Source organism: Oncorhynchus masou, chromosome 30 (genome assembly GCF_036934945.1).
Source record: "Oncorhynchus masou masou isolate Uvic2021 chromosome 30, UVic_Omas_1.1, whole genome shotgun sequence".
Lineage (NCBI taxonomy): Eukaryota > Metazoa > Chordata > Actinopteri > Salmoniformes > Salmonidae > Oncorhynchus > Oncorhynchus masou.
The window spans coordinates 9984917-10002146 of NC_088241.1; the positions used below are offsets into that span (position 1 = coordinate 9984917).

The 17230-nt window shown below is 46.5% G+C and overlaps 1 protein-coding gene across 2 annotated transcripts in view; it reads left to right on the top strand.

Moving 5' to 3' along the window:
- Positions 1-16828, top strand: part of nphs1 (NPHS1 adhesion molecule, nephrin) — a 69446-nt gene extending 52618 nt beyond the window's left edge. Inside the window, exons 12-30 of one of the 2 annotated variants that reach the window (XM_064949793.1) lie at positions 185-309; positions 441-609; positions 872-1001; positions 2152-2324; positions 3271-3411; positions 5562-5702; positions 6843-6967; positions 7412-7574; positions 7804-7960; positions 8497-8648; positions 9652-9763; positions 9957-10138; positions 10410-10451; positions 11310-11435; positions 12090-12132; positions 12772-12904; positions 15805-15883; positions 15989-16161; positions 16383-16828. In XM_064949793.1, coding sequence (XP_064805865.1) covers positions 185-309; positions 441-609; positions 872-1001; positions 2152-2324; positions 3271-3411; positions 5562-5702; positions 6843-6967; positions 7412-7574; positions 7804-7960; positions 8497-8648; positions 9652-9763; positions 9957-10138; positions 10410-10451; positions 11310-11435; positions 12090-12132; positions 12772-12904; positions 15805-15883; positions 15989-16161; positions 16383-16505 — 2489 coding nt within the window. In that variant the 3' untranslated portion in view covers positions 16506-16828. Of the gene's footprint in view, positions 1-184; positions 310-440; positions 610-871; positions 1002-2151; positions 2325-3270; positions 3412-5561; positions 5703-6842; positions 6968-7411; positions 7575-7803; positions 7961-8496; positions 8649-9651; positions 9764-9956; positions 10139-10409; positions 10452-11309; positions 11436-11838; positions 12133-12771; positions 12905-15804; positions 15884-15988; positions 16162-16382 lie in introns of those variants that run through there. The other variant, XM_064949794.1, reaches the window with a different exon arrangement.
- Positions 16829-17230: the final 402 nt, after the last annotated feature.

Consider the following 17230-nt stretch of genomic DNA (forward strand, 5'->3'; position numbering starts at 1 on the left):
CTCTTTCCCGCCCTCCCTCTCTCTCTCTCTCTCTCTCTCTCTCTCTCTCTCTCTCTCTCTCTCTCTCTCTCTCTCTCCCCATCTCTCTCTCCCTTACACCCTCCCCCCTCTCCCTCTCTCCCCTTCCTCTCTGTACTCCCTCCCCTTCACCCCTATCTCTCTCCTCCTCCCCCTCCCCTCCCAGACCCTCCTCAGAAAGTGTGGATAGAAGCCCCTCCCCCAGGGCTTCCTCTGAGATCAGGAACCATCGTACGCCTCATCTGCTTCTCTATTGGGGGAAGTCCCAAAGGAACCCTCAACTGGTACAAGGTGTGTACATGTGTGTATTGTATGACAACATACATTTTGATTGGTTAAGTTGTCAAAGGTTGTAACAGTTAAGACTCTCTGTCTGTACAGTACCATGTCCTCCACTCTCTACTCTCCTTTCCACACTGCAGGATGATAAGGCGTTATCAGACTACCCCAAACAGGTGCCCTCTGATAAAGGCGTGTCCAAAGAACTGGCCGTGCGCCTCCAGCCCAGTGACAACATGGCTACCTACCGCTGTAATGCCACCAATAAGGCCAAGATGGTCCTCAACGCCTCAGTCAAACTCATGGTCCAGTGTGAGTCTTACAGACCGGGCTCTGGGCATGAGTGGATTAATACTAGCCTTTATGGACCTGACTAATAGAGGAGGAAAGCATTAGTTATATTCAAGATGATAGATAATTAATTCAAGATGATAGGTAGATTCAAGATAATAGGTAATTAATTCAAGATGATAGGTAGATTCAAGATATAGCTACAAAGACACGGAATCAGCAGCCTCAGTATGTTGACAGTGGTGTCTTGTCCTCTCTCCTCTACCCCTCCACCCCTCCCCAGTCCCTGCAGTGAGTGTGACAATCATAGCCAAGCAGAAGGAGCTGCGTCGGGGCCAAAACCTCAGTCTGGACTGCCTGTCTGGGAGCAGCAACCCCCAGGCTAACATCTCCTGGAGCCTGGGCCCAATCAGGTGAGGGGAAGGCAGGTTAAGCAGAGCCGGTCTGTGGGCCGTGGAGTTAATGGAGACCCTAGACTACAGTCTTGTGCAGGACCATTTTTTGCCAACCGCACCTGCCACAATACCGCGGCTGCACCGTAACCCGCCAATCATGACAGAAAGCTGTCGCAACCCGGCCCGTAGTTTGTACCCAAACCCGCCCGCAAACTGCCAGATCATATCAATTGATTTCATTGTTATGACTAGTAGTAGGCCTAGGGCATATAGGCCTATAGACAGTAGTAGCCTATCCCAATGCCATAGCCTATTCAAAGAATTACGTGATTGCATGCAGCCATTTGAAAAGACAAAGGCAAGTTGTAGCTTACTAAAGCGAGCAATAGGCCTAACTAAGTTTTGAAAAGCCTTGTTCTACCTGCTGGACAATGGGTCTGTTTTGGACTGCCCTCATCAACACAGACTTGCTGAGTCAAAATCCATCCATGGGCTAACGTGAATGATTAGGCAATTTTACATTTATGTCTGTTAACATAAATTTAACTTCACTTGTGAACTGTTTTCTATAAGTTGGCTTTACACTTGCATTAATTGTGTTATCAAATGCTGCCATTACGTGTACAAGTTAGTTAGCTAGCTAGCCCAGGTAAGATCGGTGAGTAGTGAGTGAAAGTCACATGAGGGGAAGAGCAAGAAGTGTGAAAGCAGGAGAGGATAATGCATTTTACAAGATAGTAAATAGATAGAGGGCAAATCTTTATATCTGTTCCATTATAGCATCTGTGACAGCATGGGCACCGCCACCGAGGCTACAACCCATAGGAATCCCCACCCAGTTGAATACTTTGACTACTTTAAAATGGAGGAAGCATGGTGGAAGCCCTCATTGACGCTGCCCATGATAAAACGGCCATTTGGCCACTAGAGGCCTCTATCGTTCTCTGACGTTTTCCTCAGCACCACTGTGAGCATTCTGTGCAAGCAGCCTGTCTCAGTGCCGCTCTGATGGCACGCACACACTACAGAATGAATTAATCAACTGTCAGAGCACAGAAAAAATGTGAAGTTGTTATTTTATTAATTAAAACGGCAACCCTGCCACGGATTTATCCAATGTTCAAAGTAGACCCGCCAAATGTCCTCCTCTCATCTCTCCCTCTCCCAGGCTGAAAGGGGTGGATCTGCCTCCTAAGAACACAACATTTGGGGGCATATCAGTACGCAGTACTCTGTCCCTCCCCCTGTCCTCCCAGCACCATGGCCAGAGGATCACCTGTCAGGCCTACAGCTCTCTGCTGTCTGAGGGAGTCAACACCTTCTACAAGCTCAACGTCCTCTGTGAGTGGTGAAGAGTGTGTGGGTTGTATACATGTGTCTATTTGTCTCTGTGTGTTATACAGAGCTTTTGAATACTTTATATGTTTCACTGTGAATATTTTATTTGTTTCACAGTGAATACTTAATTTGTTTCACTGGGGATCCAAATAAAGTATTAAAAATGTGTGCACAGTTATGAGTAGGAGAAAAAGAAAGTGTGTGCTGGTGTGTGTGAGGCTTGAAGCATGATGGTAATGTGACACGATAGTGTGCATGGAAGGCAGTTTTGTTTGTGTGTGTTTGTGATGTTCTCTGTGTTTGTGTGTGTTTGTGTGTGTGTGTGTGTGTGTGTGTGTGTGTGTGTGTGTGTGTGTGTGTGTGTGTGTGTGTGTGTGTGTGTGTGTGTGTGTGTGTGTGTGTGTGTGTGTGTGTGTGTTACTGTATTCCTTTGTTGTGACTGTGGGTTAGTCAGGCTCTATGGCAGTGTTGTTCTAATTGTGTGTGTGCTTTGCAGCACAGCCATGTTATTCTTTGATGCTGTTTCGCAGGCTGTAGCCAGCCAGCTCTTCAAAGCCTGCTGCTCCGTGCGAGCATGAAGGAATGTCACTGTGTGTTTGTGTGCAGCTGCTGTTGGACAACACTACTGTCACTCTGTGTTTTAATGCCTGTCCCTCTCCCTTCCTCCCTCCCGAACCTCCCTCCCGCCCTCATTCTCTACCTACCTCTCTCTCTCCTTCCCTCTCACCCCGGCCTCCTGTGTGAATTCAGTATTTTTGTGATATTGGTGGACACCGCTTCTCAACAGGTTTTTCTTTCATTTGCACTGCTGTCGCCTTTCATGGCTGACATGGTTTCTTTGTGTCTGCGCTTGTATGTTTTTTTCCCTTTGTGTGTGTGTGTGTGTGTGTGTGTGTGTGTGTGTGTGTGTGTGTGTGTGTGTGTGTGTGTGTGTGTGTGTGTGTGTCAGATCCCCCTGAGTTCTTCCCTGACCATCCCCAGAAGATACAGGTAGTGGAGGATGATACAGCCATCCTTCCCTTGCTGGTCTCGGCCAATCCAGATGACGTCTCCTGCAGTTGGCTCTACCGCAAGGAGGAGCTGCACAAAGGTGATCCACCCTGTTCTCGTCCTTTCTCCCTGTGGTATCTCTACATAGCCAGCCAACTCTCTACAGCTGAGCCAGCAACTGTGCTTCGTATCAGCCGCCATTCATGCTCTAAATAGAACATGGCAGGTCGGGCAGCAATGTGAACCTGCCTGATGTGATTCTCGTTCAAATCAAATCAAATTGTATTTTATTCATCACATGCTTTGTAAACAACAGTGAAATGCTTACTTCCTTATGGCCCTTCTCAACAAAACGTACGAGGTTGATATGTACATGGAACAAGGAATAAAGTGACATATAATCAACAGTAGCAGTAGCATATTTAAAGTTAGTGCCAAAAGGGTCAACGCAGATGGTCCGGGGTAACTAACCTAACCTATTTGGTTAGCTATTTAACTCATTATTTAGCAGTCTTCTGGCTTGTTCAGGGTCCTGTTGGTTCAAAACTTGGTGCATCAGTACCATTTGTCGTACGGTAGCAGAGAGAACAGTCTATGACTAGGGTTGCTGGAGTCTTTGACAATATTTAGGGCCTTCCTCTGACACCGCCTGGTATAGAGGTCCTAGAAGACAGGGAGCATAAAGCCGTGCACATTATCCTCTATAGTGCCTTGCGGTTGGATGCCAAGCAGTTACCATACCAAGCGGTGATGCAGCCAGGGCCCATGTCAAATCCTTTCAGCCTCCTGAGGGGGAAGAGATGTTGTCGTGCCCTCTTCATGACTGTGTTGGTGTGTGGACCATGATGGATCCTTAGTGACGTGTACACCAACGAACTTGAAGCTCTCGACCCACTACAACCCCATCAATGTGAATGGGGGCGTGCTTGGCCTCCGTTTTTTGTAGTCCATGATCAGCTCCTTTGTTTTGTTGACATCAACGAAAAGGTTGTTGTTCTTGCAATCTCTAACTTCCTCCCCTATAAGTTGTCGTTGTCGGTCGTCAGCAAACATAATTATGGTGTTGGAGTCATGCGTGGTCACGCAGTCGTAGGTGAACTGGGAGTACAGGAGGTGACTAAGTGTTGAGGGTCAGCATGGCAGATGTGTTATTGCCTACCTTCCTGACCTATGGGTGGCCTGTCAAGAAGTCCAGGATACAGTTGCAGCTAAGACCCTCAGTACGAGGGTCTTAGCTTATTGATGAGCGTTGAGGGCACTATGGTGTTGAACGCTGAGCTGTAGTCAATAAATATCATTCTCATGTTGTTCCTTTTGTCCAGGTGGGAAAGGGCAGTGTGGAATGCAATAGAGAAGTCATCATCTGTGTATCTGTTGGAAAGGTATGGAAGTTGGAGTGGGTCTAGTGTTTCTGGGATAATGGTGTAAATGTTGAGCCATGACCAGCCTTTCAAAGCACTTCATGGCTACAGATGTGAGTGCTACGGGTCGGTAGTCATATAGGCAGGTTACCATAGTGTTCTTGGGCACAGGCACTATGGTGGTCTGCTTAAAACATGTTGGTATTACAGACTTGGACATGAAGAGGTTGAAAATATCAGTGAAGACACTTGCTAGTTGGTCAGCACATGCTCGCAGTACACGTCCTGGTAATCCAGTGAATGTTGATCTGTTTAAAGGTCTTACTCAATCGGCTGCGGAGAGCATGATCACATAGTCTTCTGGAACAGCTGGTGCTCTCATGCATGTTTCAGTGTTACTTCCTCCGAAGCGAGCATAGAAGATGTTTAGCTCGTCTGGTAGGCTCGTGTCACTAAGCAGCTCTTGGCTGTGCTTCCCTTTGTAGTCTGTCGTTCCCTGTCATCGGGCCACAGCCACCACACTCCTGTCCCTAACCTCCCACCTCAACCTCCACCACTGCACCCACCTCCCGGAGGGGTTACCCAGCCATTAAAGGAGGGGTGCTGTGGTACAGTGGGCTGTCACATGGGCTGTTGTTTCTGTGGGAATTTTGCCAGGCCAATCAATAATATAGCATTAGATGTCACTTATAAGCCATGAGTGGCTTAGGGACATGTGGTTTATGCATTTATAATGAATATTTTTGTGTGGCTGTGGATGGCTGTGTGTGTGTGTGTGTGTGTGTGTGTGTGTGTGTGTGTGTGTGTGTGTGTGTGTGTGTGTGTGTGTGTGTGTGTGTGTGTGTGTGTGTGTGTGTGTGTGTGTGTGTGTGTGTGTGTGTATGAACAGAAATGGATCCTCGGTACCACTTTACTGAGAGCACAGCGTTTGAGATCTGGAATGTGACAAGGAGAGACACCGGGGTCTACACTGTGAACTGTACCAACGAGGTGGGGTCTGACAATACCACCATCACTCTGGACGTACAGTGTAAGTCTCACTGCCGTTGAATCTGGTCTGTCTACTCATCTCAACACCGTGTTAGAACACTGAACTCAAGTCTAGGCATTAGCTCAGGGATTGAACACAAGTTTTCAGGACTCAGGACAGGCAAGGTTACTCAGTCCTCATGCGAGTGTGGTTCATCAAGCCACCTACATTACATTCTAGTGTTGTATACCCAAAAACACCAATTCTGTCACAACCTTGAACCAACCGACCGACACATCCCCATCCCACTGCCCTCTTAATGATGTAACAATCGCACTGTTCTGAATGTAGGTCTGAATGTTCCAGTAAAACCTACAGTACAGAACGAGCCTAATGGACACACAGCACAACGCTGTCCTGATCCGATGGAACCTGACAGTTGGAGGTTTCCATAATGTATAGAGGATTGTAATAGCTTTAATGGGTGGCGCTGTAGCCTACTTAACAATGTTGTTCCTGGTTAAAATGAATGTGGTGTGTGAGAAGGCCGTAAGTGTCTCTGGTGATTCCATCAGTGTGCTGTGTGTATGAACACAGACGGGGGCGCTGGGACACTAATGCCACTACTGTTATAAGTAGATGGTACCCACAGGAAGAGAAGAGCACACAGTCAGGTGGAAAGGGATTACACTACAGTATGTTGATGGAGTCATAGTGCTGCTGTATCCAGGACATAGTGACTGACTGAAGGAGGGATGGAAGGAGGGAAAGTGGGCCATGATGACTGCACCCTCCCTGCCTCTGTCTCGCTCAAAGTTAAAGTGGAGGACAGGCGGCATGCAATGGGGAACCTCCAGGGTGATGTGGCCCAATTTAGGGACATTGAATTAGGCAGGGGTGTCTGACAGTAGGGGGTTGGGACAGTTCTAAAATATACTGGGGTTAAATTGATTGGCAAATATTTCATATAAAGTGGTCACTTAGAGAAAGGTCATTATTTACAGTATGTACAGGGTGTCTGTAGGATCAGTGATGCATAGAATAGAATGGAATGGAATAGAATAGAATAGAATGAATAGAATTAGAGAGAGAGTTAGAGGTCGGTGGGTGGTGAGTGACTGATTGTTCCTTAAGTTCTAAAGTAGGATTTTACTTTCCTACTGTTTCTCTCGTCCTACTTTCTTATTGTCTACTCCCCAGATGCCCCTAGTGTGAAGATGGAGAAGGACCCAGTGTATGTGGACGTGGGGGAGACAGCAGACCTGTTTTGTGTAGCAGATGCCAACCCCATCATCAACACTGAAATGTTCTCCTGGAAATGGCTGGTGAGAACCCCCATATCCCCATCTCATCTTACATCTCCATTCTCCTGATTTGATTTCCCTTTATCTGGCCTCCTTTCTTTTATTTGACCATTTCTTACCGTTTATCACTCCCCCTCTTAAATGCAGAGATGTGCCATATTTCAGCGGCTCTAACTATCCTTCCGCCCCATCTCTCCCAGCTCCCGGCTCCACACTTGGCCCAAATCCAGAAAAATTGCTTTCATTATGGCGCGGCAACTAAAGGGCACATTCATCAACGTACGCTCTCTATCCTGTATCTGCTGCTCTCTTTTTTCTCTCTTTTACTCTTTTTCTCTCTCTCTTTCTCCGCTCCCCCCTGGAGTACCTGTACTGATCTTGCACAGGAGGGGGTGGGGCTGTACGAAGATGTGCATGCTGTCCTCCTGTCTTCCTCTCATTTGCCACTATCCCTGTCTTCCTCAGGGTGAGGGGGAGATGGAGGAGATGGGGGAGCAGAGCCAGGATGAGGCCACTGGGCAGCTGACCATCCAAGGGGCGACTCGGGCCCACGCCGGACTCTACCAGTGCACTGCCGACAACAACATAGAGCCCCCTGCCAGCGTTTCAGTCCAGCTGGTGGTGCGCTGTGAGTCTAACGAGCTCTACCGAGATCTATCAATCATGTCGTGTGAATACATCATGGGTGCAATGGAGTAGAAAAGTGTTGTGGGTGTCTTTGTTTGTGTGACACCATTCACTATGTCTATGCATATCTGTATTAATTTGCTTGTATTCCATATTTCTGTCTATCCATTTCTGTTTGTACATGTACAATGTGAACATCTCTGGCTGTGTGTTTGTCCTTTCCTGTGTAGTTAAGCCAGAGCTCCAGAAGGGGGCTCAGTGGAATAAGGTGGCGAGCAGAGGGGATGGCACCAGAACAGCTGAGGTGGTGTGCCAGGGAGAGGGCATCCCGCGGCTCCACTTCTCCTGGGCTAAAAATGGCGTGCCCATAGACTTCATACACCCCAGGTGAGAGCACATCCCACCCCTCACTCTCCATCTGGTTCTCACCTTCTCCCCGTTCCACACACACTCACGTACTCAAACATAGCCACACACGTCCCTAACAATGTCGAAACTTTAAACTACAGTGTCATGAGAATGTGGCAAAATATTAATGATGGTGGATAACTAGGTTAGTTTCCATAGTTTATACATTCATTCAGTATCTCACCATTAAATCTTAATTTGGGACTTTGCCTCTCCCTATGCAAATACCTGTCACAGTGCCTGCTGTCTGCCCTATAGCCATATTGTGTGTGTGTGTGTGTGTGTGTGTGTGTGTGTGTGTGTGTGTGTGTGTGTGTGTGTGTGTGTGTGTGTGTGTGTGTGTGTGTGTGTGTGTGTGTGTCTGTGTGTCTGTGTGTCTGTGTGTCTGTGTGTCTGTGTGTGTGTGTGTGTGTGTGTGTGTGTGTGTGTGTGTGTGTGTGTGTGTGTGTGTGTGTGTCTGTGTGTCTGTGTGTCTGTGTGTGTGTGTGTGTGTGTGTGTGTGTCTGTGTCTGTAGGTACCAGGAGAAGACCGTTAGGGAGGGCTCATTACACACCAGCACAGTAACCGTGGTGAATGTGAGTGCAGCGCTGGACTACGCAGTATTCACCTGCACTGCTCGCAACACTCTGGGAGAAGACACACTCAACATCCAACTGCTCAGCACCAGTATGTGTGTGTGTGTAAGCGTGTGTGTGAATGGGTAAAAGGCCAAAGGTTAAGTCAGACATCAGGGCCCAGGGATGTTGCTATGATGTAAAACATACTTTACAGCCAACTGCTAGAGTCCCATTGGTCCTAATTTAGCTACATCCATAGTGCTTGTGCGTTTGTGTATGTGCTGCCATGTCCAGGATTTTATTAGTGTGGGAGGACCCTCCAGCTTATAGAGAAAATGTTCTCTCTCTCGACTGTGGAAGAGCAAGTCCTCAGTGTCAGTCCTCAGTGTCAGACACCCCGAGTATCTCTCCTTTATCCCCTGCCTATAGCTCTAATTCCTCGCTCTGTCAGATAGGCTGAGTCGCCCTCTGGCTCACTAGCAAGTGTATTCCCACGCCGGCGATGTCAACACGGCCCCTGCTCCCAGCGAGCCCCCTTGCCTCCATTGGACACATTTAATGTTTAAAAGCGTGAAATACAATTCACTGCTGTTTTTGTTTCTCCCTCTGTTTTTTTTTTACTGCCTTGAATATTCATAATTAATCTGACGCAGCGATAATAAATGTTACATGCTTCCTTATCATCAGAAGTCCGGGAAAGGAAAGAAGGCTGTATTCTATCCCTGCCGCCTCGCTGCCGCGGTTTGGATTAAAAAAAGACAGATCCAAATAAGACTGACCCCTCTAACCTCGTATCTTATGAGCGGAACTGATAATGGAAATGATTTACTCTGCAAACAGAGCTGCCTGCTTGCCTGCAAGCACAGCTTCTCTCTCTCATTCTAGTGCTGAACTCTCTCCTTCTCTTCTGCTCTCTTCCTCTGTCATTCTCTTGTTTATCCTTTCTATCCTCCTATTTCACCTACCCTTCAATCTACCCCCCTTCTTTCTCTCTCTCTCTTTCCATTTCTCTACATTTTTCCCACCCTGTTTTTCCCCCAATTTTCTCTCCCTTTCTCTGCCTCCCCCCCTCTCTCGTTCTCTTACCTTCCATCTCTCTCTCTAACACACAGATCAACCAGATCCTCCCTCAGAATTCCGCCTGGTCAGCTTCACCCATGCCTCTGCAACTCTAGAATGGATCCCAGGCTTCGATGGGGGCTTGGAGCAGAGATTCCGTGTCAGGTGATAGAGCATTGACTACAGTTTGGCCGAACATGATGTGTCAAATATTGTGATCTCTTCTTTGCATTCATAACAAACCAACACATCCTTGATAGTCATATTAGGAACAGGCCCGGATCAAGGGTCAATTCCATTTCACTCCTGTCAGGTGAGAGCCCATCCCTGTACTGACTAAGATACTGTTGATTGACAGGTACCGTTGGGCTGACTCTGTGAGTTTCCTCTACGTGGATGTGTTCCCTCCGAGAGCAAACATCTTCATTGTGACAGGCCTGTCGCCCGCCACTACATACAACTTTTCTGTCAACGCACTCAACTCCATGGGAGAGAGCGGCTACGCAGACAACAACTCAGTACTCACCATCACCACCGAGGGTCAGTCTAGAGCAAGTTCACAACATGACTTCTGGGTCCAAGCTAGGAGAGGGACAATGGTCGGACATTAGATGGTTTGGACTCCTGCCCAGCTGGTGCTGAGATCAGGTTATGTCTCTAATGACATCCTATGCCCCATTTGGTAGAACATTAATAGTCTTGGCACTATATGGGGAATAGGATGTCATTTGACATTTGACCCAGGTTTATCTTGCAGCGTTAGAACAGCATTGATGTTTTTTTCCCTGTCTTCCATGGTTCTTCTAACCAGAGTGGGAAGGAGCAGTCCAGGAAGAGGACCCCTTAGGGGAAGGTAAGTTTACTTCATATTTTTTTGAACTATGGAAAACACCTATTTTCTAAGCTGGCTAAATCATGTTAATATACAGTATGCACCTCAAATGCCCTTAAATGTGTGCTCTTTGAGTAATGGTACTGTAGTTATGGCAGCCGTGGTCATAAATTCTACTTTCTTTCATTCTGTTAGTCTTCTATCAATAAAGGAAGTGAGATACCAGCTTACATACTGATTATTATTATCCCTTAATAAGTTTGACTCATTATGCAATAAACGGATTTACCACAAAAGAGTCAAAACTCAGAGTGAAATTCAATTGTTAAATACCAAAGACGCAACAGCTGTAATGGGCGCCCATCGAGTGGTGCAGCCATATACGTGCCTTTCGAGTGGCGCAGCACTCTTATATCCCAGCAAAGCTTCCCACACATACAATGATATATCAGTAGTTTTCCGCTCACATCACACAGCACTTTCCATGGAGCTTAAGGACATGGTCTGCTGTTAACCATGACCCAGGAGTTTCAATCATCTCAACCACTGTTGGCACCACTTCCTCTTATCTTGTTGCTGTTTAGGCCATTGAAAATATCTGTGGTTTCCAGTCACCGGAACCCTAACAGACATTTATCTAAAACTACACACTCCCTAATATCAACTAACCCTTTCTCTCTACTTTTACTATCACCTTACAATACAAAAACATCCCCAGAGACTTAAGGCCTCTTTCTACTTCCCCTTAATCACACAAAAGCTATTAATCATACAAACAAAAAATATTTACAACCGAACACCCTTTTCCTGGATCTTGCTTCCTATGATGTCATCATGGTGGATCAACTCATTCCTGTTCTTGGTTCTCTTGTAAACCAGAGACAAGAGGGTTGTCACTGTATCAGACTGTGATCATGGCGGTGGTTGGTGGGGCTCCGCTGCTGGCTCTCAACTGGCTGGGCTGCTTCCTGTGTCTGAGGTGGAAGAAGAGGCGTGGCCAGACAGGTAACCGTGGCAAAACCATGGTCAAGATTGTGTGACTGTTTTCTTCTGCATCTGTCTCAGAAACCTCTGCCCAAGTCACCAAAGAGTTGAGCCTGAATCTTAATGCATCTCTCATTTCTTTCTTTCTTTCTCTCTCCCGCTATTTCTCTCTTATCTCTTCTCCTCCTCCTTTCCCTCCAAACACACCCATCTGTCCCTCCCTCCCTCTGCAACCATCCTCCAAGACTGTCACTTCTTCCCTCTATCTTTCCCTTCATCTAATTTATTTTATTTTTTCTCTCTCCCCCTCTTACTCTCTCTCTCTCTCTCTCTCTCTCTCTCTCTCTCTCTCTCTCTCTCTCTCTCTCTCTCTCTCTCTCCCTCCATCCCTCACTTCCGTTATCTCTATATCCGTCTCCCTCAGTTTCCGTTCCCTGCAACTGTCAGGTCGCCTCTCTCACATACCTCTCATCTCACTCTCTCCTCTCCACCCTTCGTCCTCACACACTTCTTTATTTCTTCATCCATACTTCTCTGTCAGATCTCTTTTACTTCTTCAATAGTGCCCCTATCCAATTTCTAATCCCCACTCATTCATCCCCCACCCTCTCTCGCTCTCTCTCTCTTGCCCTCACTCTCTCTCCCTCTCTCACTCTCCCTCCCTCTCTTCTCCAGAGAGTAAAGGCAGTGTTTCAGATGGGAAGAAGAGTGAAGATGGGTGAGTCATCATCTTAGTCTGTCTCTGTGTGTCCAGGCTAATCAGCACCCAATCCAGTCCAGTGGGTACAGACAAATGACTATACGTCCAATCCCCTCTCAGAGGCCTAAACCCTGCCTTACTGACAGACCACACCCAGTACCCACAACAGCAAAACTCCAGGACCCTGTGATGGACAAAAGTCTCCCATTTTGTATGATGTAATGTAGCAACAAAAGAGTAAAGCAGACACTCCTGTCAGTCTAACTTTGCAATTAGGGGGCAAAGCAACAGCGCGAATACAGGTGTCACATCCGAATATACTTAAAATGCAATACGCCATATGGCATTGACAGTGCTATGCTCTTGTGCACTGTACTGTAGTGTACATGTCTTTGTATGTAGCTATTTTCTCCCTGAGGATTAAGAAAGAGTGACATACGATGAGTGGGTGGGTGATGGGATGGAGGGTGTTGATTGGCTGATGTTGATATGTCTTCATTTAAAAATGGGAAGGAAAAAAATAAAAGAGTGAGATGGGAGGATGTGGGTGGGTGGTTGGGAGTCGGGATGTGATGCTGTGTTTCTAATTAAAAAAGATACAGAAAAGTAAAAAAGAATGGAGAAGGTTTGACGCTTTGTTCTGTCTGTCATATCCAGGTCCACTGTGTCCACTGCCAGCGGCTCCACCAGGTATGAGGTCAGAGAACTGGTGAATCCTGCGGCCCAGCGCACCCTCCTCATCGACAGCGGATCAGAACCAGACAGCAGCGTCTACGAGAGCTACGCTGGGGTAAGAGGAGAGCGAGGGGGAGGAGGAGGTGGGGAGAGGCGGGGTGGACGAAAGAGAGGAGAAAAAGGGGGATACTTAGTGAGTTGCACAACTGAGGAGAAGGAGTAAGAAGAGGAAAGAGGGAGTAAGGATGGGAAAGAGGGAGTAAGGAGAGGAAAGAGGGAGTAAGGATGGGAAAGAGGGGGTAAGGATGGGAAAGAGGGAGTAAGGATGGAAAAGAGGGGGTAAGGATGGGAAAGAGGGAGTAAGGAGAGGAAAGAGGGAGTAAGGATGGGAAAGAGGGAGTAAGGATGGGAAAGAGGGAGTAAGGATGGGAAAGAGGGAGTAAGGATGGGAACGAGGGAGTAAGGAGAGGAAAGATGGAGTAAGGATGGGAACGAGGGAGTAAGGAGAGGAAAGAGGGAGTAAGGATGGGAAAGAGGGGGTAAGGATGGGAAAGAGGGAGTAAGGATGGGAACGAGGGAGTAAGAAGAGGAAAGATGTAGTAAGGAGAGGAAAGAGGGAGTAAGGATGGGAAAGAGGGAGTAAGAAGAGGAAAGATGGAGTAAGGAGAGGAAAGAGGGAGTAAGGATGGGAACGAGGGAGTAAGGAGAGGAAAGAGGGAGTAAGGATGGGAAAGAGGGAGTAAGAAGAGGAAAGATGGAGTAAGGAGAGGAAAGAGGGAGTAAGGATGAGAACAAGGGAGTAAGGAGAGGAAAGAGGTAGTAAGGAGAGGAAAGAGGGAGTAAGGATGGGAAAGAGGGAGTAAGGAGAGGAAAGAGGGAGAAAGGGGGTTGACAGAGAGGGAGTGAAAAACACAGTACAGTGTGGTGGATGAAGGGGAGAGAAGAGGAAGTTGACAAAATAAAGAGACAGAGGGAGGGGCTTTGAGGGGAATAGGAGAAGAATAAAGTGAGAGAACAGGAGGGTGAGAGGTAGGAGGATGCTAGCAGACAGAGGTGGAGAGGTGAGCAGAAAAGGAAGGATTAAGGAAGGGGGAGATCGGTCAGAAGAGAGGAAGTGGAGGAGTCAGGCATAACGAGGGAAACAGAGGAGAGATAAACTAATAAACACCTTTGGCTGTTTTCAGAGTAGGAAAGGGAGATCGATAGCCCACAATTAGCATGCAAAATACACTTCGATCCTGGTGAAATTGCACATTGTAAAAGGCCAACAAGGCATTGAACCCTGCAGAAAAATGTTAAGTAGAATATAACAACACCGGCAGAGAGAGACTATTGTTAGAATAGGATCTAATGCAAGCAAATTCTCCTCAGAGATGTTAGCTAACCCTGAGTTATAATACAATACATCTAGTCTAGGCAACAAAATATACTGTTTGTCATGTGTCTCTCTACAGAGTCACCATGGACTGTCGTGGCCAAAAGTTTTGAGAATGACTCAAATATTAATTTTCACAAAGTCTGCTGCCTCAGTTTGTATGATGGAAAATTGCATATGCTCCAGAATGTTATTAAGAGTAATCAGATGAATTGCAATTAATTGCAAAGTCCCTCTTTGCCATGCAAATGAACTGAATCCCCAAAGAAACATTTCCACTGCATTTCAGCCCTGCCACAAAAGGACCAGCTGACATCATGTCAGTGATTCTCTCGTTAACACAGGTGTGAGTGTTGACGAGGACATGCTGATTGAGTTCAAATAACAGACTGGAAGCTTCAAAAGGAGGATGGTGCTTGGAATCATTGTTCTTCCTCTGTCATCCATGGTTAGCTGCAAGGAAACACGTGCCGTCATCATTGCTTTGCGCAAAAAGGTCTTCACAGGCAAGGATATTGCTGCCAGTCAGATTGCACCTAAATCAACTATTTATCGGATCATCAAGAACTTCAAGGAGAGCGGTTCAATTGTTGTGAAGAAGGCTTCAGGGAGCCCAAGAAAGTCCAGCAAGCACCAGGACCGTCTCCTAAAGTTGATTCAGCTGCGGGATCGGGGCACCACCAGTACAGAGCTTGCTCAGGAATGGCAGCAGGCAGGTGTGAGTGCATCTGCACGCACAGTGAGGCAAAGACTTTTGGAGAATGGCTTGGTGTCAAGAAGGGCAGCAAAGAAGCCACTTCTCTCCAGGAAAACATCAGGGACAGACTGCAAAAGGTACAAGGATTGGACTGCTGAGGACTGGGGTAAAGTCATTTTCTCTGATGAATCCCCTTTACGATTGTTTGGGGCATCCAGAAAAAATCTTGTCCAGAGAAGATAAGGTGAGCGCAACCATCAGTCCTGTGTCATGCCAACAGTAAAGCTTCCTGAGACCATTCATGTGTGGGGCTGCTTCTCAGCCAAGGGAGTGGGCTCACTCACAATTTTGCCTTTAACACAGCCATGAATAAATAATGGTACCAACACATCCTCCGAGAGCAACTTCTCCCAACTATCCAGGAACAGTTTGGTGACGAACAATGCCTTTTCCAACATGATGGAGCACCTTGCCATAAGGCAAAAGTGATAACTAAGTGGCTTGGGAAACAAAACATCGATACGTTGGGTCCATGGCCAGGAAATCCTCAAGAGGCGAGTGGACAAACAAAAACCCACAAAGTCTGACAAACTCCAAGCATTGATTATGCAAGAATGGGCTGCCATCAGTCAGGATGTGACCCAGAAGTTAATTGACAGCATGTCAGGGCAGAATGCAGAGGTCTTGAAAAAGAAGGACCAACACTGCAAATATTGACTCTTTGCATCAACTTCATGTAATTGTCAATAAAAGCCTTTGACACTTAAGAAATGCTTGTAATTATACTTCAGTATTCCATAGTAACATCTGTCAAAAATATCTAAAGACACTGAAGCAGCGAACTTTGTGGAAATTAATATTTGTGTCATTCTCACAACTTTTGGCCACGACTGTACAGTACAGCATCTGTCTATGTTTTCACCTATGGTCTTTGTCCTCCCAGGAGGGCTCCCACTACTACTACCCCACCAGTGACTACCACACCTCTCTCTACCCCCACCCCGAGGGAGCACAAGGGCAAGGTGAGAGAAACCAAAATACTACCTATGAATAATACATCACAAGAGAAAAGACAGAGACATTTCTCTGTTTAACTTCAAATTACCTCTTTGGCTCCCTTTTTCAAGATGCCCCCTGCTACCCACTAGAGCCAATAGGCCATGAGTATGAGGAGGTGAGAGACTGGGGCATGTATCAGGACGTGCTGGGGTTGTCTCTCCCACTGCCTCCTTCACAGTTTGACCCCTGGTTACCAGAGCAGAGGCGAGAGTGGAGACCACCCCCACCCAGTTACCCTCAGGTCAGCACAACCCCACTGGGATAAAGTACTAGTTATTGATCCCTGAGGGGTGATGACCCTTATAGTTTCACATATTGGACTAGATGTGTTCTATCACCTTGATTTTTTGGATTGGATGGGAAGTTTCACATCAAAATTATTTCAAGCTAGGATTTTGTCTACGGTGCTATATAGTATCGTCATGTCTCTCACCTTCTTGACACAGCTTTCTTCTCCAACAGGGAAGTGGGAGGGGCTTGACTGCCCCACAGCAGCCAATCAGAAGGAAGGATCCGGTGGTTGAGCGACGCCCAGAGAAAAACGACTATGATTTACCTTTTGAGCTCAGAGGACAGTTAGTTTAGGAAGCTTAAGCCTTGATTCCAGATTGTGGAAAATACCTCAGACTCAAATACAAACTCTTAGTGCTTTTCTGGTATTGAGTGCGATATGAATAGGAAGCCTTTCAACTGATCAAAATGTTACTACCAAAAGGTACAATATTTATAGTAGGTGATGTTGTGGGAATCAATACAAATTAGGCCTCCCGTCGATCCAAATACGTAAAATGTAAAAGACGAAGCAACAAAACATGCAGCGTTTTTCTTACAGATCTTTTAGTAACAATTGACTATACTCTACTGTACAAATAAAATGGCAAGGATAATCTAGTCCTAGGCCTAACTGATACACAATTCCAACATGCCTCCAGTGTTTTTATACAGATACATGTCATATCCAAAATCTTTCTCCAACAAGAGCCTTCACTGGAAATGTCACTCCAGCAACATGAGAGGTGAAAAAGCAGCAGCTACTCTTAACCTCTCTGTGATCATTCGGGTCGCTCCCATCTCGCCAACAGCCAGTGAAAGTACAGGGCACCAAATTCAAAACAACAGAAATCTCATAATTAAAATTCCCCAACCATACAAGTATTTTACACCATTTTAAAGATACACTTCTCGTTAATCCAACCAAAGGCTTTTCGGCAAAAGCAGAACGTATCATTATGTTAGGTCAGCAACTAGTCAAAGAAAGCATTCAGCCATTTTCCAACCAAAGAGAGGTGTCACAAAAAGCAGAAATATAG